The sequence below is a fragment of the Narcine bancroftii genome, chromosome 1 (genome assembly GCF_036971445.1).
Source record: "Narcine bancroftii isolate sNarBan1 chromosome 1, sNarBan1.hap1, whole genome shotgun sequence".
Taxonomy (NCBI): Eukaryota; Metazoa; Chordata; class Chondrichthyes; order Torpediniformes; family Narcinidae; genus Narcine; species Narcine bancroftii.
Genome location: NC_091469.1, coordinates 167,201,348 through 167,227,573, shown reverse-complemented (window position 1 = coordinate 167,227,573; position 26,226 = coordinate 167,201,348). Strand labels below are relative to the sequence as shown.

Here is a 26,226-nt window from a genome sequence, read left to right as displayed (position 1 = left end):
ATCCCTCCTCAGATCATCTCCCACTGTCACCCCCGGTCACCTGCGGTTACCCCCCCCCCCGATCCCATCCTGGTCTCACTCCATCTGCCCCGATTCGCTCTGGCCCCACCCTGATCCCCCTAGTCCTACCCTATTTCCCCCCCGATTTCCCGACGCCCCCCCCCCGATCCCACCCAGAATGACAGGAGCTTCCCCACCCCCACTCATCTCCAACATTCAGCCCCACAAACTAGATGATCCTCCCTCTGTCACCCTAATCCCCCCGGATCCCCCTCCTTTCACCTCCACCCTGGTCCCACTCTGGACCCCCCGGGTCTCACCCTGATCCTCCACAATGCCATCCTGAACCCCCCTCCCCCGATCCCCACTGATCACGCCGGTGCCACCACGATCCCATCCTCGTCCCCCCGATCACAATCGGGTCCCACCCTGATCCCACCCTTGTCCCCGGATCCCACAGTGATCGCCCCCTGATCCCCCACTGATCCCACCCAACGGGAATCAACAGGGGATCCTCCCCCCATTTCCAACATCCAGTTCCCCCACAAACTAGCAGTGGGGTTTTCCTGTTGAATCAGGGTGGGACTAGGGTGGATCAGGATGGGACTGGGGGGACCAGGAGGCCCCCAGGGTGGGATCACCGTGAGACCAGGGTATCGGGGGGGGGGGAAATAGGGTGCGATCGAGGGGGGATCAGGGTGACAGAGGGAGGATCATCTAGTTTGTGGGGCTGAATGTTGGAGATGAGTGGGGGTGGGGAAGCTCCTGTCATTCTGGGTGGGATCGGGGGGGGGCGTCGGGAAATCGGGGGGGAAATAGGGTAGGACTAGGGGGATCAGGGTGGGGCCAGAGCGAATCGGGGCAGATGGAGTGAGACCAGGATGGGATCGGGGGGATCGGGGGGGGGGGGGTGGGAACCGCAGGTGACCGGGGGTGACAGTGGGAGATGATCTGAGGAGGGATCGGGGAAGGTGACGTCACTGGTGGTGCCCAGCCCCCACCTGCTGGCCGCCTGGTGTATGTGCAGCCCCTCTGATTGGCCGGTGAGGATAACGTGTCGGGCCGCCATGTTGGATCCCGTAGCCTGTGTGTGAGGTGGGTTCGCTGGTGAGTCGGGGATTTGGGGCCGTTCTGTCCAGGTTGAAGCTCATGAATATGTATGAGGGCGGAGAGCAGCTGCTGGGGCCCGAACTGCTGATCTGTGGCTCCGGGGCCGAGTTTGTTGTGGAGGAGCCGCAGGGGGCTGGGCCAGTTTGGGGCCGAAAGGCCGGCAAACGGGCCTATTGGGGCCAACGGGGACGTGGGGGGGGGAGACTGGACTGGACACTGGACTGGACACTGGACTGGACACTGGACTGGACACTGGACTGGACACTGGACTGGACACTGGACTGGACACTGGACTGGACACTGGACTGGACACTGGACTGGACACTGGACTGGACACTGGACTGGACACTGGACTGGACACTGGACTGGACACTGGACTGGACACTGGACTGGACACTGGACTGGACACTGGACTGGACACTGGACTGGACACTGGACTGGACACTGGACTGGACACTGGACTGGACACTGGACTGGACACTGGACTGGACACTGGACTGGACACTGGACTGGACACTGGACTGGACACTGGACTGGACACTGGACTGGACACTGGACTGGACACTGGACTGGACACTGGACTGGACACTGGACTGGACACTGGACTGGACACTGGACTGGACACTGGACTGGACACTGGACTGGACACTGGACTGGACACTGGACTGGACACTGGACTGGACACTGGACTGGACACTGGACTGGACACTGGACTGGACACTGGACTGGACACTGGACTGGACACTGGACTGGACACTGGACTGGACACTGGACTGGACACTGGACTGGACACTGGACTGGACACTGGACTGGACACTGGACTGGACACTGGACTGGACACTGGACTGGACACTGGACTGGACACTGGACTGGACACTGGACTGGACACTGGACTGGACACTGGACTGGACACTGGACTGGACACTGGACTGGACACTGGACTGGACACTGGACTGGACACTGGACTGGACACTGGACTGGACACTGGACTGGACACTGGACTGGACACTGGACTGGACACTGGACTGGACACTGGACTGGACACTGGACTGGACACTGGACTGGACACTGGACTGGACACTGGACTGGACACTGGACTGGACACTGGACTGGACACTGGACTGGACACTGGACTGGACACTGGACTGGACACTGGACTGGACACTGGACTGGACACTGGACTGGACACTGGACTGGACACTGGACTGGACACTGGACTGGACACTGGACTGGACACTGGACTGGACACTGGACTGGACACTGGACTGGACACTGGACTGGACACTGGACTGGACACTGGACTGGACACTGGACTGGACACTGGACTGGACACTGGACTGGACACTGGACTGGACACTGGACTGGACACTGGACTGGACACTGGACTGGACACTGGACTGGACACTGGACTGGACACTGGACTGGACACTGGACTGGACACTGGACTGGACACTGGACTGGACACTGGACTGGACACTGGACTGGACACTGGACTGGACACTGGACTGGACACTGGACTGGACACTGGACTGGACACTGGACTGGACACTGGACTGGACACTGGACTGGACACTGGACTGGACACTGGACTGGACACTGGACTGGACACTGGACTGGACACTGGACTGGACACTGGACTGGACACTGGACTGGACACTGGACTGGAGGGGCCTCAGTCTATTGGGGGTGGGTCAGGACTCAGACTGTTTGGGGAACTGGCCTGAGGACTTGGTCTATTCATTGTTTGGGAATAACTGGCCAGCGAGTTCATAACGTTCGTGTCGTGCAGTTATTAATTAAAGAGGAGAAGGTGATGTCATGATAATGAATATGCATGAGATGTATGCAGATAGAGGTTGAGCCATTAACCTGACTGGAGGTCAGAGGGCATGCGGGCGATGTAGGCAGGCGCAGAATGGTGGAATAATGGAAGCAGAGAAATAAATACATGCTGATGTTCAACGGGTAAATCATGTGCTATCAATTTCACGTTTCGGCCACATATCTGACATTGGTGACGAGAAATATTTTGGATTTTGAATCCATGGCTTTGAGCTGGAACATTTCATCATGGCAGTCACTGGAGCTGAATTTCTAGCACTTCGCGGTGTTCCTCATTTTGACCCGACGAGGGATGCAAGCACTGAAAACGTGAAGTGGAAGGCATGGCTTGATGAGTTTGAAGCTTACGCCGACAGTCGTGGCCTATTTCTCGATGGGAGCACAGCGGAGCCGAAAGCGCAGCGGAGGGCGTTATTTCTCTTCACCACAGGACCTGCAGTTCGGGAAACTTTTAAGATGCTTTTGAATATTGGAAAGAAGGAGGAATACCAGAAAGCTGTATATGCATTGAATGCACATTATGTGGTGACACCGAATGCCACATTTCAACGCCATTTGTTTCGCAAAACAAAACAGGAAGATGGGGAAACGAGATTGCGACAACTGGCTGTTGGATGCAATTACGTGGCAGCTGATTTGGACAATCAGTTATTGGATCAAGTCGTGCAGCACTGCAGATCAGACAAACTCAGAAAGCGACTGCTGGAAAAAGGGGGTGAGTTGAAAATTACCAATGCTTTAGCAATTGATGCTGCATTAGAGGTTGTTGAGGGGCAATTTCATACCTTGAAACTGAAAGACAACTCAAGCCAGCCCAGTAAAGACAAAGTTGGTCAACAAGTAAATAGGCTCTCGCATAGCAATAGCCAGTCAAGAAATATCCCGACGTGTTACAGATGTGGAGACAGAGGTCATTTTGGAAAAGACCCATGCTGCCCAGCAAAAGTCAAAGTTTGTAGAAAGTATGGAGATAAAGCCCACTTTGCAAAGAAGTGCAAAAGCAAGTCAAATGCAAACCAGAATGGGAAGAGTACAGCTTCTAAGGGCAAAGCTTGGGGGAAGGGAAAGTCTCCTGGAAAGAAAGGCAATTATGGACAGAGAAAGCAAGGCACTATTCACCATATAGAAGGTGACCCAGAAAGTGACAATGATGACGACAACCAGGATGGGCAGAAATACTATCAGTTTACATTGAATGAGGACCATCATGAGAAAGTCCCAGTGATAATTGGTGGTGTGACAGTTCCGGTCATTGTAGACTCAGGCAGTGACAGTAATGTAATTGACTGACACTTGTGGGAGAAATTGAAAAAAAAAGATCATTTGTACGTCAAAGAAGTGTTCAAAGAAACTTTATCCATACACAGCAACTAAGCCATTGCAGACCATTGGATGTTTCACTGCGACTGTTGAAGCTGGTGACAATCACACCGAAGCAGAGTTTGTTGTCATAGACGAGAGGGGAGAACCATTGCTGAGTAGACGAACGGGCGCAAGATCTGGCAATACTTCATATTGCAGTTCGTGTCAATTCAGTTCAGTCATACGAGAATATGAAGAAAGAATTCCCTGCAGTTTTCCAGGGAGTAGGAAACCTGAAAGGTCGACAACTAAAGCTAGCAGTGGACAAAATGGTCAAACCAAGGCGCAACCAGTGCGCAGAACCCATTTGGACTTTGTGGGAAAGTCGAGGTCAAAGTCAAAGAGTTGATTGAGCAAGACATTATTGAACCTGTAGAACATTCAACACAATGGGTCAGCCCCGTAGTGATCGTGCCCAAACCAAATGGTGACATGAGACTGTGTGTTGATATGAGGATGGCCAATGAAGCTATAATTCGAGAATGACACCCCATACCAACAGTAGAAGAAGTACTCCAGGAGTTAACAACCAGTCAGGTGTTCTCAAAAATCGATTTAAAATGGGGCTATCGTCAACCAGAATCCAGGGACGTGACAACATTTGTGACTCACTGTGGATTGTACGGTACAAGAGGCTATCGTTTGGCATCAATGCAGCACCTGAGATCTACCAGTACGAAATCCATCGAGTGATTCAAGGCATTCCTGGAGTTGCCAACATTTCTGATGACATCATAGTCCATGCGGCTACACAGGAAGAGCATGACAGACGGTTGAGGCTTGTGCTATCCAGACTACAGGAGGCAGGCCTTACTGTGAATGGAGTCAAGTGCCAGTTCGTTGTCTCAGAGATGGACTTCATGGGACACAGGCTTACACGGCAAAGACTGAACCCAGCTGATGCCAAGGTGAAAGTTGTTGCCGATACACGTGAACCCCAGAATGCAACAGAGATGAGAAGTTTCTTGGGATTGGTCAATTATTGCGCAAAGTTCATCCCTAACTTTGCTACACTGGCAGAACCACTGAGGAAACTAACCAGGAAAGGTGTACCATTCCATTTTGGCCCTGAGCAGAAGGAAGCATTCACAGCTCTGAAACAAATTCTGACGAGTGCCAATACTCTTGGGTATTATGATCCGGATGCTCCAATCAAAGTCATAGCGGATGCTAGCCCTGTTGGTTTAGGAGCCGTGTTGGTCCAGACGCATGATGAGGGACCAAGAATCATTGCCTACGCCAGCAGATCTTTGACAGACATTGAAAGGAGATAGTCTCAGACAGAGAAAGAAGCACTCGGACTTGTATGGGCTTGCGAGAGATTCCATGCATATTTGTATGGCATTGAATTTGAACTCATCACAGACCATAAACCATTGGAGGTTATCTACGCTGCCAGGTCCAAACCGTGTGGCAGGATAGAACGATGGGTGCTCAGACTCCAACCGTACAAGTACAGAGTAGTCCACATTGCTGGGAAAGCAAACATTGCTGATCCGCTGTCCAGATTGTTGAAAGATGGATGCCCACAATCCAAGTCAGAACTGGGGACAGAAGCAGAGAGCTTTGTGTGCTTCGTAGCTATCCAGTCAACACCAGGAGCTGTGACAACGAGGGAAGTCGAGAGAGAGTCCGAACATGACCTAGAACTCACGGAAGTTACAGAATGTATCCAAAGTGGACAAGGGGACAGTGCACTCACAAGGCATATGTTCCCATTAGAGACGAACTTTGTTGCATCGGGCAGTGTGTGTTGAGGGGTTATAGATTGGTGATACCACAGAGGTTGAGACCGAAGATCGTATCATTAGCTCATGAAGGACACCTAGGTATTGTTGGTACCAAGCAAAACCTCAGGAGTTAAGTATGGTGGCCAGGTTGTGATAAAGACGCAGAGGAATTCGTCAAAACCTGCCATGTGTGTCAACTCACAAGTAGGAGTAATACCCCAGAGCCGATCCAGAGAATGCAACTCCCGACAGGACCGCGGATCGATGTAGCTGTTGACTTTCTCGAACCTTTACCAACTGGCGAGTCAATCATGGTAGTGGTGGACTACTACAGCAGATACTATGAGTACTCTGTGATGAGGTCAACGACCACTGAAAAAACGATACAAGCATTGGCAGAGATCTTCGCGAGACATGGATTGCCTGTTACGCTATACTCTGACAATGGTCCACAGTTCATCTCAGAGACATTTGCTGAATATATGCGGACCACAGGATCTGGAGAAATTTGGCGAGAAAGCCAGGAGAATATGGAGAAAGAACATGTGATGAAGTTACAGTGAACACAGGGATAAGGTTAAGGGCAGCGCTGACTCACTGGGCGAAGAAGTATGGCCTGTGGGAGGGTGAACAAGCCGTGTGAGCTTGTTGCCAAAGATAGTGATTCCAAATGGGGGGAAAACTGGTAAGAAAACACACAAGAAAGGAAGGACCGGTCCATGCTGGCAGAAGATCACCGCGGGATCCCAACCCCAGGCTGGCTTATGAAGGAAGTGATTTGAACAGACTGACGATAATGAATTGCCTGATCTCCACGACGTCCTTGTGGTTTCCCTGCTGTCTCCCTGCTCCTCTCCCTACATTGTCAGCTTCTGTATCTCTTGGTTCCCTTCAGTTTCCCCTGTTCCTTTACCGAGGAGGAGTGTGTGTGTGTGAGAGAGAGAGGGAGAGAGAGGGAGAGAGAGGGAGAGAGAGGGAGAGAGAGGGAGAGAGAGGGAGAGAGAGGGAGAGAGAGGGAGGGAGAGGGAGGAGAGAGAGAGAGAGGGAGAGAGAGAGAGGGAGAGAGAGAGAGGGAGAGAGAGAGAGGGAGAGAGAGGGAGAGAGAGAGGGAGAGAGAGGGAGAGAGAGGGAGAGAGAGAGAGGAGGAGAGAGGGAGAGAGAGGGAGAGAGAGGGAGGAGAGAGGGAGGAGAGAGGGAGAGAGAGGGAGAGAGAGGGAGGAGAGCGAGAGGGTAGAGACAGGGTGGGGGTGGGTGGGTGGGGGTGGGTGGGGAGGGAGAGAGAGAGAGAGAGAGGGTAGAGACAGGGTGGGGAGAGAGAGAGAGTAGAGACAGGGTGGGGGTGGGTGGGAGGGAGGGAGAGAGAGAGGGTAGAGACAGGGTGGGGGTGGGTGGGAGGGAGGGAGAGAGAGAGAGGGTAGAGAGGTTGGGGGTGGGGGGGAGGTAGAGGGAGAGAGAGGGTAGAGAGGGTGGGGGTGGGGGGAGGTAGAGGGAGAGAGAGGGTAGATACAGGGTGGGGGGAGGGAGGGAGAGAGAGGGTAGAGATAGGGTGGTGGGAGGGAGGGAGAGAGAGAGAGGGTAGAGACAGGGTGGGGGTGGGTGGGAGGGAGGGAGAGAGAGAGGGTAGAGAGGTTGGGGGTGGGGGGGAGGTAGAGGGAGAGAGAGGGTAGAGAGGGTGGGGGTGGGGGGAGGTAGAGGGAGAGAGAGGGTAGAGACAGGGTGGGGGGAGGGAGAAAGAGAAAGGGTAGAGACAGGGTGGGGGGGAGGGAGGGAGAGAGAGAGAGAGTGTAGATACAGGGTGGGGGGAGGGAGGGAGAGAGAGGGTAGAGATAGGGTGGTGGGAGGGAGGGAGAGAGAGAGAGAGAGGGTAGAGACAGGGTGGGGGTGGGTGGGAGGGAGGGAGAGAGAGAGAGAGGGTAGGTAGCGAGGTTGGGGGTGGGGGGGGAGGTAGAGGGAGAGAGAGGGTAGAGAGGGTGGGGGTGGGGGGGAGGTAGAGGGAGAGAGAGGGTAGAGACAGGGTTGGGGGAGGGAGAAAGAGAAAGGGTAGAGACAGGGTGGGGGGGAGGGAGGGAGAGAGAGAGGGTAGAGACAGGGTGGGGGGGAGGGAGGGAGAGAGAGAGGGTAGAGACAGGGTGGGGGGAGGGAGGGAGAGAGAGGGTAGAGACAGGGTGGTTGGAGGGAGGGAGAGAGAGAGAGAGGGTAGAGACAGGGTGGGGGTGGGGGCGGTGGGAGGGGGAGAGCGAGAGAGAGAGAGAGTAGAGACAGGGTGGGGGTGGGGGGTAGGGGGGAGGGGGAAAAGAGAGAAAACCTTCCTCCAACTGCTTCCCCCTGTGTGATTGACTTAACCCTTTATGTGGGCGGCTGCTCTTTTATTGATGATCCTGGTCAGCGATACTTTGTCTGAGCTGTTGTTTCTGATTCTGAATTTCCTGAAAATGCCTTTTTCTCTTCACCTGTATCTGCTCCAACAGCTCAACCTTTCACACTCACCTGTGGTGCATTTTAGGAGCTGGTTATTCTGTGAACATCTGAACTGATAGCCCTACTAATAATGCCCCTTTTGTCAAGATCTGTGAAACCCTCTGCAGCTCCCTGCAATACAGGCTGAGAATAGGTTTTCAGTCACTAGGGATTAATAGAGAAATAGTAAGATGGGTTCAGAGGTGGCTGGAGGAGAGACAGCAGAGGGTCATGGTGGACAACTGTCTGTCAGGATGGAAGCCTGTGATGAGCGGAAAGATTAAAACAAGAGGACATGAGTTAAGAATTAAGGGGCAGAGGTTTAGAGGTAACATGAGGGGGAACTTCTTTACTCAGAGAGTGGTAGCCGTGTGGAATGAGCTTCCGGGAGAAATAGTGGCGGCGGAGTCAATTGTATTATTTAAGAAAAGGTTGGACAGGTATATGGATGAGAAGAAGATGGAGGGTTATGGGCATTGTGCAGGGAGGTGGGACTAGAAAGGGGTGTTTGGTTTGGTGTGGACTAGAAGGGCCTAATGGCCTGTTTCTGTGCTGTAATTGTTATGTTATGTTATAAACAGTTACCACTCAGGAAGGTTCTTGTTGGTTTTGAGAGAGATTTTTTTTGTACGATGGACACCTAGCCACTTCAGTGTCTTGCTGACAAAACTTTCCTCTTCAGGGTTCTCCAGATGATAACCTTTCTTTCAGGTCACCGCAGAATGCCTTTTTGTTTCCCTTATTCCAAATGAAACATTAGACAGCCAGTCCTCTCCTCTTGCATGAACCACAAGGGCTTTGACAAGGCCGTTTTCCAAAATGGGGTTTTCCACAAGCTTGTCAGCTTGTTCAGTCCCAGTCTCAGCTGCTACTGCTGGCTGTAACACTGCAGAACTGATCCGTCTCTCTCTCTCTTTCTCTCTCTGAGAGAAAGCCTGTTTGACTCTCTCTGCTTGCAAAACCACATTACCCTCTTACAACAAGTTTTCTTACAGACAATCTGCAGCTCCAACAAGATCTTTCGTCTGTTGCCTTTTGTAAACAACAATCCATTAGTGAAGTCTCTTCAGCACTCTTCAAAGCTCTTCCAAAGTCTGTGGAGCCAATTGTCTAGCATGGGGCAGAGCTCCAGTATTTCAAATAAGATCTGTTTAAAAGTGTTTGTATGTGACCTATTGTAACAAATCTTTCCCAATTTATCTCCCAAATGCATATCGATATACTCTGTCACACTTAGGTTGTAGGTAACTTTTTCCAGGGAAAAAATTTCTGTGTGGAACCTCCTGGCCACCCCTAATGCAATCATAACAAATTGGATTTGAAATTTGGACAGGTTCATTGTAAGTCTTGCATCCATTATGTTTCCCAACAGGAAGAGCTCTTGGTCCTGTGAGAATTCTTTGTCTATGATTTTTTTTTCCATGGTTTGGCCCAATTCCACCCAAAAGCGTCTCACCTCTGCACATGTCCAGGTTGAATGAACAAATGTCCCTGTCCCAATGCCACATCTAAAACATTGCTCTAATAATTCAGGTGTAGATCTGGTCAATTTATTGCAGCATCAGGTACAGCTGGTGAAGAGAATTGTATTGCACCAGCCTGTACCAGCATTGTGCGTGTTTCTACTGGACACCTCGCATCACCAGTGAATTTTTGTCCCGCGTATTTTACGACTACCGAACCTGTTTCTACTGAGTGATAAATACGCAGTGATGCGGGGCGATGCGAGGTGATCAGGAAGTCGCGTATTTTAAGGTCACATACAGGTCGTTTTGTTTTCCCATCCAAAATGCCCTTCACCATCATTTCCTGCCATTTTGTGATCAAGAATCGCTGAAGATCAAATGTCCAGTTGATACTGTCTGACATATTCCAACGAAGAATCGAAAAAGTTACTATAACAACAGACAAGCTTTATATTTGTCCAGGGAAATTACTCCAATTTAACGATACACAAAGGAACAGCGGAGGCGATATGAACGCAGTATAGCTAGCTAGTAGGTAGCTTGTGCAGTATATATACACAATAAGATAATACGCTGTGCCGGTGCTTGCATGCGATGATCAATTGAAAAGCACGGGGAAAAAATCAAGACTTCCGGTACACTGTGAATTCGTTACTCGCTGTGTTTCTATTGAAAAATCGTCCCTCACATCACCGTGCATCGACCACCTCAAAAGGTGGACGATGGAGCACCTCGCATCACCGCGCATCGGCCACTACCCAATGTGTTTCTACTGAGGAAAAATTTGAGGTGTTACCTTGCATCACCGCGCATTGCCCCGAATTTTCATCGCTCAGTAGAAACATGGCCATTGATGACTGCAGTCATGCTGATTTGACACAAACCAGACTAGCGCCATTCATCAATTGTTATTCTCTAGTCCGACTCCCACCTTTGCCTTAACTAGTCAAGGCCTGGTTTGGGGCCTTTCGCTTGGAGCAAGAAATACATTGCCAAAATGAACTTCCGTATGCTCCCCCTTTGAATCAGGGTCTCTGTCAGTACACGCTGGTAGGGCCATAGTTGGACTTGATTTGTCCTGTAGAAAAGATTTTATCTGAAGGTAGCAGTGGAATATCTTACTTGATAAATTAATACTTATTCCTAAGTTGCGCAAATTACATTAGCTGCCCCTGCAAGTAACAGTCCTCTACGTACCTGATATTATGATGCTAGGTGACCAGGATCTTGTTACCCACCATCAATGGTATTAATCTATTTGAAGTTGGGTGTTTTTGAGGAAAGCCCCACTTTGGTTCCTACATCTTGGTTAATTTTGTACCAAATGAGGATTATTTGTTTTAATATGGGGCTGCCTTCTTTTCTGATAGTAAGATAGCGTCCCATTTATAAATAAAGTTCTCTGTTATCTGCTTGCCTTTCACGTGCAGGTCAATTTGTGCCCAGGATGGTACATCTTCCCTCTCGAAATGGGAGAGAGGAAGGCAATGTATCTTGTCTAGGCTGCCTAATAGTATTTTTTTAAGTCTGGCATTCGCAATCCACGCAGACTATAATCCCAGGTCAGTTTTTCCAGAGAGACCCTGGCTACCTTTTCATTCCATACTTGCAAGTAAATTTTTGAAGAATCCCCAGGGTAACAGCACGGGCAGTATCCAAAAGAGGTACTGGAGTCTTGGGAACACATTCATCTTGATGCAGTTAACTCTACCCACTAATGTTATGGACAGGGACATCCATCTATTTAAATCCACCTCGATTTTCCCAAGGAAGGGGCGGTAATTTAACTTATATAAATTACTCCAGTTATTATATATTCTCACTCCTCGATATTTGATCCCATTTTGCGGCCACTTTAGTTGACTATTTTCTTGACATTGACTATAATCCCCCTTCCTAAATGACATAATTTTGCATTTATCCCAATTGATCTTATTCGCAGTCCTTCAGACTGGAGCGCTGCTCGGGCAACAAGTGTGAGGTCTGTCAGAGAGGTCAGAACATCGTCAGCAAATAAATTGATTTTCTGCTCTTCCTGGCCTGTTCTGAACCCTTTAATATCTGGATCCTGGTGAATGGCCTTGTCAAATTACTCCATGGCTATTACAAACAGAGCTGGAGATAGCAGGCACCCCTGTCAACTTGATCTTGTCAGTGAGAAGACGAGAGAAATTTATCCTTTGGTCACAACTTTAGCCTTGGGCGCATGTTCAAGTGCCTTTTTCCAATTTATAAAAGTTGGCCCTCGCCCCAATTTTCCCTGCACTTTAACCACTCTAACTTGTCAAATGCCTTCTCCATGTCCAGGGCTCAGTTAAGCCTCTCTCATCTCTATTTTGCGGCAGATGCATAATATTCAACAACCTGCTCATGTTATCCGCCAGCTGTCTCTTCTGCATGAAGCCGACTTGGTCCTTGTTTATTAGCTTTGGCAAATGTTTCACCAATCGATTTGCCAGGGCTTTGGCCAATATTTTGTCATCTGAGTTGAACAGAGAAATGGGTATATAAGAAGACGGTATTAGCACATCCTCATCTTTTTTAAGTATTGTTGCAATTATTGCTGTCAAAAAAGATTCCATGAGGGCTTGGGTCTCCTTTGCCTGGTCCACCACCTCCATGTAAATAGGCATCAGTAAATCTTTAAACTCTTTATAGTACTCGAGTGGAAACCCATCCCTACACGTCCTCACACCCTGTCCCCTGCAAGGACTCCATCCCCTTCTCTCAATTTCTCAATTTCTGCCACATCTGCTCCAAAATGAGGTCTTCCAGTCTATAGCCTCTGGAATGTCTGCCTTTTCCACAAATGTGGCTTCCACTCAACTGCTATTAACTCAGCCCTCACCCACATCTCCTCCATTCCCTGCTCATCTACCCTAGCTCCCCACCCCTAGAAACAATAAACGCAGAATCTCCCTTGTCCTCACCTACCACCCCATCAGCTTCTGTATCTGACACATTATCCACCAGAATTTATGGTACTTACTACAGGACCCCACCACCAGACACACTTTTCCTTCTCCCCTCTCAGCCTTCCATAGGGACCGCTCCCTCCATGCATCCCTTGTGCACTCTTCCTTCTCCACCTATTGCCCCTCCCCCAGCACCTTCCACTATGTTGTAGGAGGTGTAATACCTGCTCCTACACCTCCTCCCTCACCATGGTCCGAGGTCCCAAACAGACCTTTCAGGTGAAGCAACATTTCACTTGTACCTCCAAAGAACTCATTTTCTGCATCCATTGCACCCTCTGTGGCCTTCTTTACATTGGAGAGACAGGTCGCAGATTAGGAGGTCGCTTCGCCTAGCACCTTCTCTCCGTCTGCAACAAAAATGACCTCCCCGTAGCCAATTCTGGGTCATGCTCTCAAGCTCACATGTCTGTCCATGGCCTTTCACACTACCCCACCCTGACCACCTGCAGATTGGAGGAACAACACCTCATTTTTGGTCTGGGCACCCTCCAACCTGAGGGCATGAATATTGAGTTCACCTCATTCCACTAATCAGCTTGCCTTTTCTCTCACTTCCCCCATTTTAACTAGTCATTCCAGTTCCGACTTTCTTTCTCTCTCCACCTCGCCCAGACTCCTCCCCCTACCTTCCTGAGATGTTCACCCCCCCCCACCTATCATCTTCCTCCTTCACCACTCATTTTTCCCCTCACCTCGGTGAAGGGCTCAAGCCCAAAACGTTGGTGATGCATCTTTACCTTTGCTACATAAAGACACTCTTTGACCTGCTTTGGTGTGCTTTTTCTCCCCTGGAGATTTGTTAGTGTACAGTGAATTCAGTGCTTTACCTAACTTCTTCTTCTGGGTCTAAACTTGGCAGTTGTAATTTAGACAGGAACTCACTGGTTTTATCAGAGCTCACCCCCGTAAGTTCTGATTTATATGGACCTTCATAAAATTCTTTGAAGGTCTTGTTAATTTCTTTTGGTTTATACGAGATTCTGCCACTCCCAGTTTGTATAGTGTTGATTGTCCTCAAAGCCTGTTCTGTCCTCAGCTGCCAAGAGAAGACTTTATGGGCTCTCTTCCCCCAATTCCTAGTATTTTTGTTTTGACTGAATTACGGTCTTTTCCATACTGTACATTTGTAACATCTGGTACTTCATTTTTTTTTTGTTTGTTAGAGCCCTGTAATGGTCCTCTGAACCCAATTTTTGGAAATCCTTTTCTAGGCGAGTAATTTCCTGTCCCAATTCATTGACTTCCCTTATATATTCCTTTTTAACTGTAATAATGTACCCAATTATCCGACCTCTCAAATATGCCTTGAGAGTATCCCACAAGAGAAATTTATCTGGAGTAGAGGCACAGTTGTTCTCCCAGAGCATCTATCTGCACTCTTACAAAATAACAAAACTGTGGCCACAGCAATGCATTAAGATGCCACCTGTATATCATATCCTGATTGTCTGTCCAAGAGGAGCCTCGCTATGTACTCATTCTTCATGATCCTACCCTGTATAAGGGCCAAAGCCAGAAAGAAATCTATTCTAGAGGAGGAATTGTGTTGTTTTGAATAGAAGGAACAATCCCTCTCCCTGGGATGCTCCTTCATGCAGCCAAAGGTAGCCTCCCTGCTTTTGGTTTAGTTATTTTCTTAGTTGATTTATCTAAAGCAGGGTCAAGACAAAAGTCCCCAACAAAAATATTCTCCCTGCCTTCTACCAATTTTTGGAAGATTTTGTATAAATTTTTCATCATCAAAGTTGGGGGCGTAAACATTCATTAAGGTCTAGGGTTCTGAATATATCTGAGAGTGTACCATTACAAATCTCCCTGCTTTATCTTAGGCTACAAGCTGCACTCTCACTAGGATATTTTTACCTATTCGAATTGCCCCCCCCCGCCCTTTGCCTTTGAGCCAAATGAGGAGGCTATTACCTGACCCACCCATCCCCTTTCGCTTTTGATGCTCCCACTTTGTCAGATGTGTTTCTTGGAGAAAGGCCAGACCCCCCCCCCTTCCCCCGCCAATTTTTCTAACATGTGCCAAGATTCTTTTCCTCATAACTTGTCTATTCAAACTGTTAACATTGAAGCTAACGTACTTTATACTCTTAGCAATTGTCCCTGGGACTGCAAGACTGGTGTCCCCACTGCCCCAAGTTCACCATCCGTCCAACCTTCTTTCTTCAGCCCATGGCTCCCACTCACCAGGCCCATGACAAACCCTGGGAAAATTAAACAGACATAAAAACAACTGAACCAAAAAAAGGTGAGAAAAAAATATCCAGCCAGAAAAGAAAAAGGGGGAAACACAGCAACAACAACCTGTAACATTATCCCCATCCCTAACTCCTCATCATTTCATGTATGTTACCTTCTAAATGTAGTATCACATGACAATAATGGAACCTTTACTTTTTTTTACCTTTACTTGTCTAAGAGTCTCTTAAATGCCCCTTCTGTTCCAGCCTTTGTACACACATCCTCTGGTGTTGGCTACTCCCACCCTGGGAAACAGGTGTTGGCTGCCTCTCAGAACCTTGTAGATGTAATCTCTGTTACATCTCCTCTGTTTCTTTTCCTCTATAGTTTTTAAATTAGTCACGATCATGTAGTTTCATTTGACCTCCTCCTGGATCTAACCAACTTTGGAATCGGAGTATTCTGGTAAACTCGGCAAGGTCCAGGAGGAATGTTTGAAAGAAAAACAAACAGAGACTCAGACGGTTTTGGACCTTGAGAAATGTGTCAACATAAGTGGGGTTTCTCTGGCACAGGGATGCAGTCGGTTCATTCTCCAACCCACTTGCAGGGGGGGTGGCTAATTGGAATCCTGGTAACTGGTGGGTGGGTGGGTGAAATCTTTGAGTTCTCAGGGGTCTCCATCCAAGTGTGTGATGAAGTCAGCAGCTCTCTCAGCGTCCCGAACATTTCAGGCTTGAGCCCTTCCAGATATGAGGAAAAAGGAGCCTGAATTAAAAGGCTGGGAGAAGGGAAGAAAAGGTGGGGGAAGAGTACAGACCAACAGACAAATGGTGATAATCTGATATAGTTGGCAGGACAGAAGAGAGAGAGATGGTGAGAATTGATTGGGGGAGGAGGATTTATGGCTCTGTCACCATGTGTCTTCTCCGTACTGATCCTCCTCACAGTTTAGGAAACTCCACGGTTTGTCGTGTTACTAACCATGCGCCCAAGGTGTGTTGTCCTGGAACATTGGCTCCAGAGAATGCCTGGCTCCCTCTTACTCCACCATCTTCTCTTCACAGGGTTAAGAAAACAGCGCATTTCCTGACAGGAAGCTTCAGACAACGCCATGTTATGGTCTGACCCTCCAACTGGATTCCTCAGGACCGTAGTATCAGCCAGATTTCTCGGTGGATGAGAATCACAGAGATCACAGCACGGAAAATTCCTGCACCCGCTGAGTGTGTGAACTGGACTACAGTCGATTGGCTGACATGGAGGGTCAGGTGACCAGTGATACGACAGATAAAACTCTCCAAAATGAACTCTGTGGTGAGGAGGGGCTTCCTGTGGACGTATTAGAATCACATCCCTGCGCTCCCCCTGGGGAGAGTCTGTTCACCTGCTGCGTGTGTGGGAAGGGGTTCCCTCGATCCTCCGACCTGCTGAGGCACCAGAGAGTCCACACTGGGGAGAAACCCTTCACCTGCTCTCTGTGTGGGAAGCGGTTTTCTCGATCCTCCAACCTGCGGATACACCAGTGGGTTCACACTGGGCAGAAACCCTTTACCTGCTCCCTGTGCGGGAAGGGGTTTTCTCGATCCTCTGACCTGCTGAGGCACCAGAGACTTCACACTGGGGAGAAACCGTTCACCTGCTCTCTGTGTGGGAAGGGGTTCTCTCGATCCTCCAACCTGCGGATACACCAGTGGGTTCACACTGGGCAGAAACCCTTCACCTGCTCCCTGTGCGGGAAGGGGTTCTCTCATCCCTCCAACTTGAAGGCACACCAGCGTGTTCATTCTGGAGAGAAACCGTTCACTTGCTCCCTGTGTGGGAAGGGGTTTTCTCAGTCCTCCAGCCTTCGGGCCCACCAGCGGGTTCACACCGGGGAGAAACCATTCATCTGCTCCCTGTGTGGGAAGGGGTTCTCTTTGGCCTCACATCTCCGGACACACAAGCGGGTGCACACTGGGGAGAAGCCGTTCATCTGCTCTTTCTGTGGGAAAAAGTTCTCTCGGCGCTACAGCCTGAGTTCACACCAGTGTGTTCACACCGGGGAGAAACCATTCACCTGCTCCCTGTGTGGGAAAAGGTTCTCTCAGTTCTCCAACTTGCTGAGGCACGAGAGAGTTCACACCAGGGAAAAACCGTTCACCTGCTCCTTGTGTGGGAAGGAGTTCTCTCAGCCCTCCAACCTGCAGGCACATCAACGGGTTCACTCTGGGGAGAAACCGTTCACCTGCTCCTTGTGTGGGAAGGAGTTCTCTCATCCCTCCAATCTGCAGGCACACCAGAGAATTCACACCGGTGAGAAACCATTCACCTGCTCCCTGTGTGGGAAAGGGTTCTCTCGTCCATCCAACCTGCAGGCACACCGGAGAATTCACACTGGGGAGAAACCATTCACCTGCTCCCTGTGTGGGAAGGGGTTCTCCCAGCCCTCCAACCTGAGTTCACACCAACGAGTTCACAGCAGGGAGAGGCTGGTCTCTAGCAGCAAGGGATTCGCACAGTCCTCTTGACAGGACCACTAGAAAATTTAGACAAGTGAGACTTCGTTCACCTGCTCCCAGTGTGGCATGGCATTCTCTCAGCTCTCTGGAGACCAGCGAGTTCACATGGGGAGAGAGAGAGTGTTCAGGCTGGACAGTCAACATTGTTTCCCTCCAGTAAAACCTTCACTCGTTAATGGGTGTGGGGGGAGGGAGGAAGATTAAGGGAGATGTCTGGGGCAAATATTTCACCCAGAGACTGGTGAGCACCTGGAATGGACTGCCAGATGGAGTTGATTCTTGCCAGATCCATGAACACGGAGGGAGTTGGATCATGTGCAGGCAGCATTTTGCCTCCTGTTCAGTACAGACACGTGGGCCGAAGGGTCGATGTTTCAGAGGCCACAGGTTGAAGGATTGTTGTGTTGATGGGGATTTTCCCTGTAGCCTGAGCTCCTCCCAGTCTCACTCTCCCCATTCATTATTTGGGCTTCTGCCCTTTACCCTGCTATTCTGAGTGGGGATCCTGCCGTCTATCACCTTCCACGGATGCTGCCTGCCCTGCTGAGTTGCTCCAGCATTTTGTGTGTCACTCCTGAGGAGACTGTGGTGGTGACCTCTGACCCGGTGCCTGAGTGGCTGGGCTGTAGTGATGAGATCATTCACCCAGGAGACGTCAGTGTACAAGACTTCGCTGTGCAAGTTCTCTTTGGTGTTTGCAACTGATTCAGTTTGAAACTCGACACTGCAACCTCTGGATTTTCAGTGGACAAAGGTGGCAGATGCTGGGACCTAACGCAGGACACAAGTGCAGGAGAAACTCAGAAGGGCACGCAGCTTCCATAGGAAGTAAACAGTTGGCATTTCTTGCCTGAGGCCTTCCCCAGGATGGCTAGAAATGGGGAAACCGCCCTAATGAACAGGAGGGAGGAGCAGGGGCAGCAGCACTGGGTCATTGGTCAGAGGTGGGAGGGGTGGGGAGAAAAGCTGAGAAGTGATGGGGAGATGGCAGAGGGTTTCTCTCTGACAGGAGAAGGCAGGGAAGGGGGAGGGGAGCTGGAGGAAAGAGGACAGAGATGAGGGAGGGAGTGACTCAGAAAAAGGGTGAATGGAAATTGGGAATCAATGTTCATGCCATTGAGTTGGAGACTGTGAAGATGGAATATAAGGTGTTGTCCCTCCAGTTTGTGGATGGTGTCGACGATTCGTGTCCAGATTGTTGTTCCGATGGAATTTTCCTTCCAGCTCCAGCTCTCCGTGTGTTTGTATAATCCCCAGGCGACCTGCTGCACCTGTTCATCGGATTTTTCATCGGAACTGCATCAGATCCCCTGGGTCACTTCCCCTTTGTACTTGCTGGGCTGGCTGGTATGGACAGACCCTGTCTAAACTAGACTGTGACAGACAGTGAATAAAAATGGCTGCGACTGGAAAATTTTTTCCCGTTCTTGATTTCTGAAGCACCTTATGGGCAACATTATCTCCTGTCCCCACAGCATTTCACTGCCTGAATGCCCTTTAAACTCCTCGACCAGTGCCTGTGCCTCTTTGCTGCCATTATTTGAGGACCTGTGGTTGACTCCCCCAAGCGATTTTTGACTCAGATCGATTCAACATTCTGCTCCTCAGAAACTACATCATCTCTCACTGACCTCCTGATCTCATCCTGAATCAACAGGGGTTCCCCACCTCCCCTATCTTCAATATTCTGTTCATCACAAACTAAATCATCTCCTACTATCAACATAGTCAATATCCTTAGTCAACATAGGTCCATGGGAAGAGGAGAAATGGAGATTGATATTGAGTAATGAGGAAATGGCCGAGGTATTGAACAAATATTTTGTGTCTTCACGGTGGAAGACACATCCAGATTGCCAAAGAGTGGTGATAGGGAGGTGAGGGCCTCAATAAAATAATTAACCTTATAACAGTTTACAGCGCGGAAACAGGCCATATCGGCCCTTTGAATCCACGTCAGTTCACTTGAACAGCTCCACTAGTTCCCCCTCTCCGCCCATAATCCTCCAACCCCCTCATATCCATGTACACATCCAACCTTCTCTTAAATGACAGAAAGGACCCTGTGACAACTATCTCCTCTGGAAGATCATTTCATTCTGCCACCACTCACTGAGTGAAGAAGCATCCTTTAATATTTCTCCTAAAGATTTTCCCCCTTACGCTTAACTTATGTCCTCTTGTTCCAACCTCCCCTGCCCTCAGGGGAAAGAGTCTACTCATGTCTTGTCTATCTATTCCCTTCATTATTTTAAATACCTCAATCAAATCCCCTCTCAACCATCTACGTTCCAATGAATAAAGTCCCAGTCTCCTTAATCTTTCTCTGTAGTCCAGATTCTGTAAGCCAGGCAACATCCTTGTAAATCTTCTCTGCACTCACTCCACCTTATCTCTATCCTTCCTATAATTTAGAGACCAGAACTAAACACAATACTCCAAACATAGCCTCACCAATGCCTTAAATAGCCGCTGCATCACTTCCCAGCTCCTATACTCTTTACTATGATTTATGAAGGCCAGCATACCATATGCCTTGTTAACCATTCTGTTTACATGGGAATCCACCTTCAAGGAACTCTGTACAGAGGAGATGGTATTGAGAAAGCTAATGGGACTGAAAGCGGACAAATCTCCTGGTCCTGATGGGATGCATCCCAGGGAACTGAAGGAAATGGGAATTATAGTTGATGTGTTCGTAGTCATTTACCAATATTCTCTGGATTCTGGGCAGGTTCTGGAAGACAGCAAATGTCACACCACTTTTCAAAAAAGGATGTAGGCAGAAGACGGGTAATTACTGGCCAGTTAGCTTAATGTCATTAAGGATGAAATAGTGAGACATTTAGAACAAAGGGAATCCATCAGGCAGATGCAACATGTATTGAGAAACGGCTGGTCTTTTGGACAAACTTGCTGGAGTTCTTTGAGTTTATATTGGATGCGGTAGATAGAGGGGAATAGGTTGATTTTGTATATTTGGATTTCCAGAAGGCATTTGATAAGGTGCTGCACAAGAGATTTATCAATAGGATACAGATGAATGGAGTTGGCTGAAGTATATTGGCATGGATTGAGGATTGGTTACCTGAGAGTCAGGAAAAATTGGTGATTTTCTGATTGACAGACAGTGGTAAGTGGGGGGGGGGCGCAGGGGTCGGTGCTGGGCCCACAGCCGTTCACCATTGTACACTGATGATTTGGAAAAGGGGACAGAAGGTCGTGTAGCCAAGTTTGTGGATGATACTAAATTGAGTGATAAAGCAAATTGTACAGAGGACGTGGGGAGGCTGCAGAAGGATCTAGTTGAGTTAGGTGAGTGGGCAAAGATGTGGCAGATGGAAAATGTTACGGAGTCCAGAGGACTCCAAAAGCCAGGAGCCATAGACATGCACCACAATACAGAGTTAATTAAACAAAAGTAGTTTTTAATTATATTTGAACAAAAAAAAAACAGAATTAAACTTTAACTTATTACTTAACCTACTTATTCAACCTACCTAACCTACTTAATCCCCCCTTCAATACTAAGTGCAGGTGTGTGTAATGCATATTTAAGATTAGAAAAGTTCTTTGGATCACAGTCTAACCTCACTGGTTGCAGGCAATTCTTGTTCTGTGCACGGAAGTTTACATTAACAAAGTTCGCCAGTCTTTGGTGCTTAACAGGCAAATGGTTACCACTCAGGAGGGTTCTTGTTGGTCTTCAGAGAGAGATTCCTTTTTGTTCCAGAACATCGCACCTGATTCCTGTTTAATCAGTTTTGCTGACGAAACTTGTCCCCTTCAGGGGTCTCCAAATGGTCCTCCTTCTTGCTGGTCACCTTTCAGCCAGACTTCTTCATAGACCAGGCAGTCTTCCAGAAGTTTGCCAGCTTTGTCCTTCTGGAACTGATTTCTGTCTCTCTCTGTTTCACCCCCTCCTTCTCTTAGAGTAAAACTGTTCTGTCTGTCTGCAAAAATCACAGGCTCTCCCGGGCAAGCTGTTTGCCGCAACTTTTTTGTTGTTTTTTGCAAAAAACACTGCAAAAGTCCTGCAAATATTCTGTGTTTTAAAACATTTGTGTGCAACCTGCTCTAATAATCCTTCACAAAACACCTCTAAATACTCTGTTACAGAGTACAATGTTGGTAAATGTGAGGTCATCCATTTTGGTAGGAAAAATACTGCAGCATGCTGTCGTGCAGAAGGACTTGGGAGGGCTTGTGCATGAATCATATAAAGTTGGATTGCAGGTACAACAGGTTATTAAGAAGGCAAATGGAATGTTGGCCTTCATCACTAGAGGCATTGAATTCAAGAGCAGGGATGTCATGCTGCAACTATATAAGGTCCTGGTGAGGCCGCACCTGAAGAACTGTGTAGAGTTCTGGTCTCCATACTTGAGGAAGGATTCACTGGCCTTGGAGGCAGTCCAGCAGTGGTTCACCAGATTGTTCCTGGATATACTCACTTGAATTCAGAAGAATGAGAGGAGATCTTATTGAAACATATAAAATATGAAAAGGGTAGATAAGATAGAGGCAGAAAATTTGGTCTCAGTGCGAGTGAGACCAGAACTGGGTGACACAGCCTGAAGATTCAGGGGAGTAGATTTAAGGAAAAAAACACAGACAGGCTCAATGGGCCAGATGGCCTACTCCTGTTCCAATTTCTTTTGTTCTTATGAATCAATACCCCCTCCCCCCCCCCCCATCTCCAACATTCACCTCCCCACAAACTAGATCATCTCCCACTGTCACCCTGATCCCACCCTGAATCAACAGGGACTTCCCCACCCCATTCACCTCCAAACTAGATAATCTCCCACGGTCACCCTGATCCAACCCTGACTCAACAGGGGCTTCCCCACCCCATTCACCTCCAAACAAACTAGATCATCTCCCACTGTCACCCTGATCCCACCCTGACTCAACAGGGGCTTCCCCGCCCCATTCACCTCCAAACAAACTAGATCATCTCCCACTGTCACCTTGATCCCACCCTGAATCAACAGAGACTTCCCCACCACATTCACCTCCAAACTAGATCATCTCCCACTGTCACCCTGATCCCACCCTGAATCAACAGGGTCTTCCCCACCCCATTCACCTCCAAACAAGCTAGATCATCTCCCACTGTCACCCTGATCCCACCCTGAATAAAAAGGGACTTCACCCCATTTACCTCCAAACAAACTAGATCATCTCCCACTGTCACCCTGATCCCACCCTGAATCAACAGGGACTTCCCCACCCCATTCACCTCCAAACAAACTAGATCATCTCCCACTGTCACCCTGATCCCACCCTGAATCAACAGGGACTTCCCCACCCCATTCACCTCCAAACAAACTAGATCATCTCCCACTGTCACCCTGATCCCACCCATAATCAACAGGGACTTCCCCACCTCCCATATCTTCCTTCCTATCATTAAGAATTCCCTGATACCCCTGGGAATTTAATTCACAATCATCTCCAACCTGCAACCACATTTGTGTTGTGGCCACCCTTTGGGTGGATTTATTCACCTGGTTTCCAGTGCTCTGGGCATTCAGATTAAGTGCTCTCATACTGGGACTTTATCATTCAATTTGCAATGTGGCCTTTCTTCTTGTTTGCATTGATTTTTTTCTGTCTAACGCTTTGATTATCCCCTCTTCTACCTTTTACTTCTGTCTCTATTTCACTCCCTTCTGTCATCCTGCAGGTAATGCCATTCCCCTGTCCTAGTCAGCTCACTGTCCCCATCAGCAAAAATCCCCCCCCCACCCTACCCGGGACATTGGGCTGGAGGAATGGCCAGACACGTGAGGGGTGAAACATGGAGGTGAATGCGGATGAGACGGTCTGAGGAGCCCTGACAAGGGGTTATGGGACGTATCTGTCCATACTTTCTTGATCAGCCCATTACAGAATCTACAAGGGAACTATTTTGCTTGGAAGAAAGTGAGATGGAAACTTCAACTGGAGAGTGGAATTTATAACATGGTGCAGAGAAAAAGAGAGACCTGAGAGGGAGTTAAAGAAAAGGAAGATTGTGAACATTATGAAGAGAGAGTGGGCGTTTTTAAATTGCCACACTTGGGCAGCCCTCCTTGGACCCAGGTGTGTTAAATGGGTGAAAGGTGTTCCCAGCACCTTTCAAGCTGGGGCTGGATCACCCCAGTAAATTGCCAACCCAGTGATTTAAGGAGGATCCCGCCCCAGCCATAACCCAGTAAGTGATGCGTCACACAAGCTAGTCTCCCCAAACCCCCCCCACCAGCTGTGCCTCTCTCCCACTGTCAATCATGGTCCCCCCCACCCTGCAGCAGCTGACCCCTCTTCCCTTCCCTGTGCAGTTGACCCCTCCTCCATTCCCCTCCCACCAGTGACCTCCCTGCCAGCCCAGCGGCAGTGACCTCTCTCCCCTCCCGATCATGGCAGGCACTTCACCAGGGGTTTTCCTGTGACACTAACATGTAAGCGTGACATCACCGGACAACTGGGTCAGCCATTTTCAGTTTCAAGCTGCAGGAGGACACGACCTAGCTGAGTATTACTGGGTTCCCTAACCAGTTCTGGGGTAGGGCAGGGACTCGGTTGGTTTCTCATGTTAATAACCATGTCAGACCCTTTCAAACTGCCCTGTGAATGGGGCACTAACTGGGCAAATTGCCCAGTTAACCCCATTCAGGGTAGCTGGCGAAAGGCCCAATATATTACTCGAGCAGCTTTTTTTTGAGCAAATGCTAGATGATATTAGGCTCTTGTTATCCCAGTGTTCATTTCATGACCCAAGGGCTGTAGTAATGGAACCTAAAAAGCACAGTGAGGAAAAACAAGTCTGCACAACCAGCCCCTCCAATATTGACCACACTCTAATGCTTTTAGCACATCACTCCCTACAAGCAGGCAACACCCCAAGACAAGCAGGCAGCGTGTGGACACCTCGTCTTGGTGTTATTACCACAGGCATTGGAGAGTAAATGCCTGTAGGTGCCTTCCATCCCGCTCATTTGCAGAAAACACTCAGGGCAACCACCAGTTAGGGCTGTGGCGGTTGGCGAGAAACCTGCAAGCCTACTGTATGTATGGGACCAGTCGTCCCATCAAAAATTTCTGGTGGACATGGGTTCAGAAGTTAATGAATTTCCACCCACCGGTTTTGACAAACACCATCCTACCCCGTACCTGCAACTATGAGCAGCTAATGGTTCCAACGTTCCGACCTTTGGCACCAGGAAGATAAATGTCAAGTTTGAGAATCATCTCTACACTTGGCCATTTATTATAGCAGCAGGATCCTGATCTTTGCTTGGTGCAGATTTTCTTTGGGCTCATTCATTCCTCATTGACTTAAAAGGACATCAGCTAATAGATGGAACTACTTTTCAGACCATTCCTCTGGCAGATGCCTCTACCCCTGCCCTGTGCCTCCAAACATTAAGTAAACCAGTAGATGAATTCTCCAAGCTTTTGGAAGATTTTCCTGAAATTACGACTCTACAATTTTCTGCATCCACTGCAAAGCACAGTGTTACTCACCATATTTGTACTAAGGGCCCTCCTATCCATGCTAACATGTGCCGCTTGCCTCCAGAGGAGCTGCATTTACATCAGGAAGGGTTTGCCAAGATGGAGGAACTAGGCATAATTCATAGGTCTGACAGTCTCTGGCCATCTCCATTATATATGTTCCCCCAACACAATAGAGGTTGGCGAGCTTGTGGAGATTACAGGTGGCTTAACGACGCCAACATCCCAGATCATTATCGGATGCCTCATATTCAGGATTTTTTGGCTAATTTGCATGGAGCGAAGATCTTCTCCAAAATAGACTTGGTGCGTGGCCATCACAAAGTACCAGAAGAGCCAGTAGACATTCCAAAACAGCAATAATTACCCCATTTGGATTTTTGGAATTTTTACGAATGCCATTCGGATTAAAGAATGCTGCTCAATCATTTCAACGGGTGATGGATGCTTTAGGATGTGACATGACCAATATCTTCACTTACCTCATCGACATTCTAGTGGCCAGTGGGACTAAGGAAGAACATTTGGAACATCTTCATACACTTTTTTTCGTCTTCAAAAATTTAGATTGACCATCAATCCAGACAAATGCATCTTTGGACAAGAAATTATTGATTTCTTGGGGCATTATCAAGTATTCAAGACCAGCTACAGTTAAAAGCTGGTAGGAATTCTTGGGAATGGTAATTTTTTAACATTAGTTTCTTCCAGTTTAAAATTTTGATTTCTAATCTTATACTTGGCTGAAATGTAAAGGTTAAAACTTTGTGTTTTTTATTCTTAGTTAATTTTGTGCCTGTCTCTTTAAGAGAACTATTGTTTTACCATAGTGACTATGATGTCATATGTCGTAACAACCTCTTCAGGATGTAGAAGCATGAGCACGAGAAATTTTTCTTTGAATTTCTTGCATCACTTTTAATATCACGATATATCTCTTTAAAGTTTGAGCTTCTTTATATATGTTTTATATCTCTATCATTATACAGTAAATACTTTGTTATTCATTGTTATGAATGTCTTAATGTGAAGTTATGCAAAATGTTTATCTGTTTTATCAATGAATTAAAACTACATAAAGTAACAGTCA

The 26,226-nt window shown here is 48.4% G+C and overlaps 2 protein-coding genes across 5 annotated transcripts in view; both read left to right on the top strand.

The window, feature by feature from the left end:
- The first annotated feature begins 1,005 nt into the window (after window positions 1-1,005).
- On the top strand, window positions 1,006-26,226 carry LOC138736019 (zinc finger protein 235-like). Of its 3 annotated transcripts, none has more exons than XM_069884826.1 (2): window positions 1,006-1,095; window positions 16,200-26,226. In XM_069884826.1, the coding sequence occupies exon 2, from the start codon at window positions 16,392-16,394 to the stop codon at window positions 17,640-17,642; it is 1,251 nt and encodes a 416-aa protein (XP_069740927.1). In that variant the 5' UTR covers window positions 1,006-1,095; window positions 16,200-16,391; the 3' UTR covers window positions 17,643-26,226. The 3 variants fall into 3 exon arrangements, with proteins under 3 accessions (XP_069740927.1, XP_069740922.1, XP_069740936.1); XM_069884821.1 differs by having other exon boundaries at window positions 1,013-1,107; XM_069884835.1 differs by lacking the exon at window positions 1,006-1,095 and adding an exon at window positions 3,005-3,667.
- LOC138735993 (zinc finger protein 16-like) overlaps window positions 1,060-26,226 on the top strand; it is a 116,830-nt gene continuing 91,663 nt past the window's right edge. The window contains exon 1 of one of the 2 annotated variants that reach the window (XM_069884751.1): window positions 1,060-1,107. The gene's annotated coding sequence lies outside the window, so the exon portion shown is untranslated. The remainder of the gene's footprint in view (window positions 1,108-26,226) is intronic. The other variant, XM_069884780.1, reaches the window with a different exon arrangement.

What these genes read in the sequence shown, in the direction of transcription:
- LOC138736019 (XM_069884826.1), top strand. Translation starts at nt 16,392, where the DNA reads ATGGAGGGTCAGGTGACCAGTGATACGACAGATAAAACTCTCCAAAAT.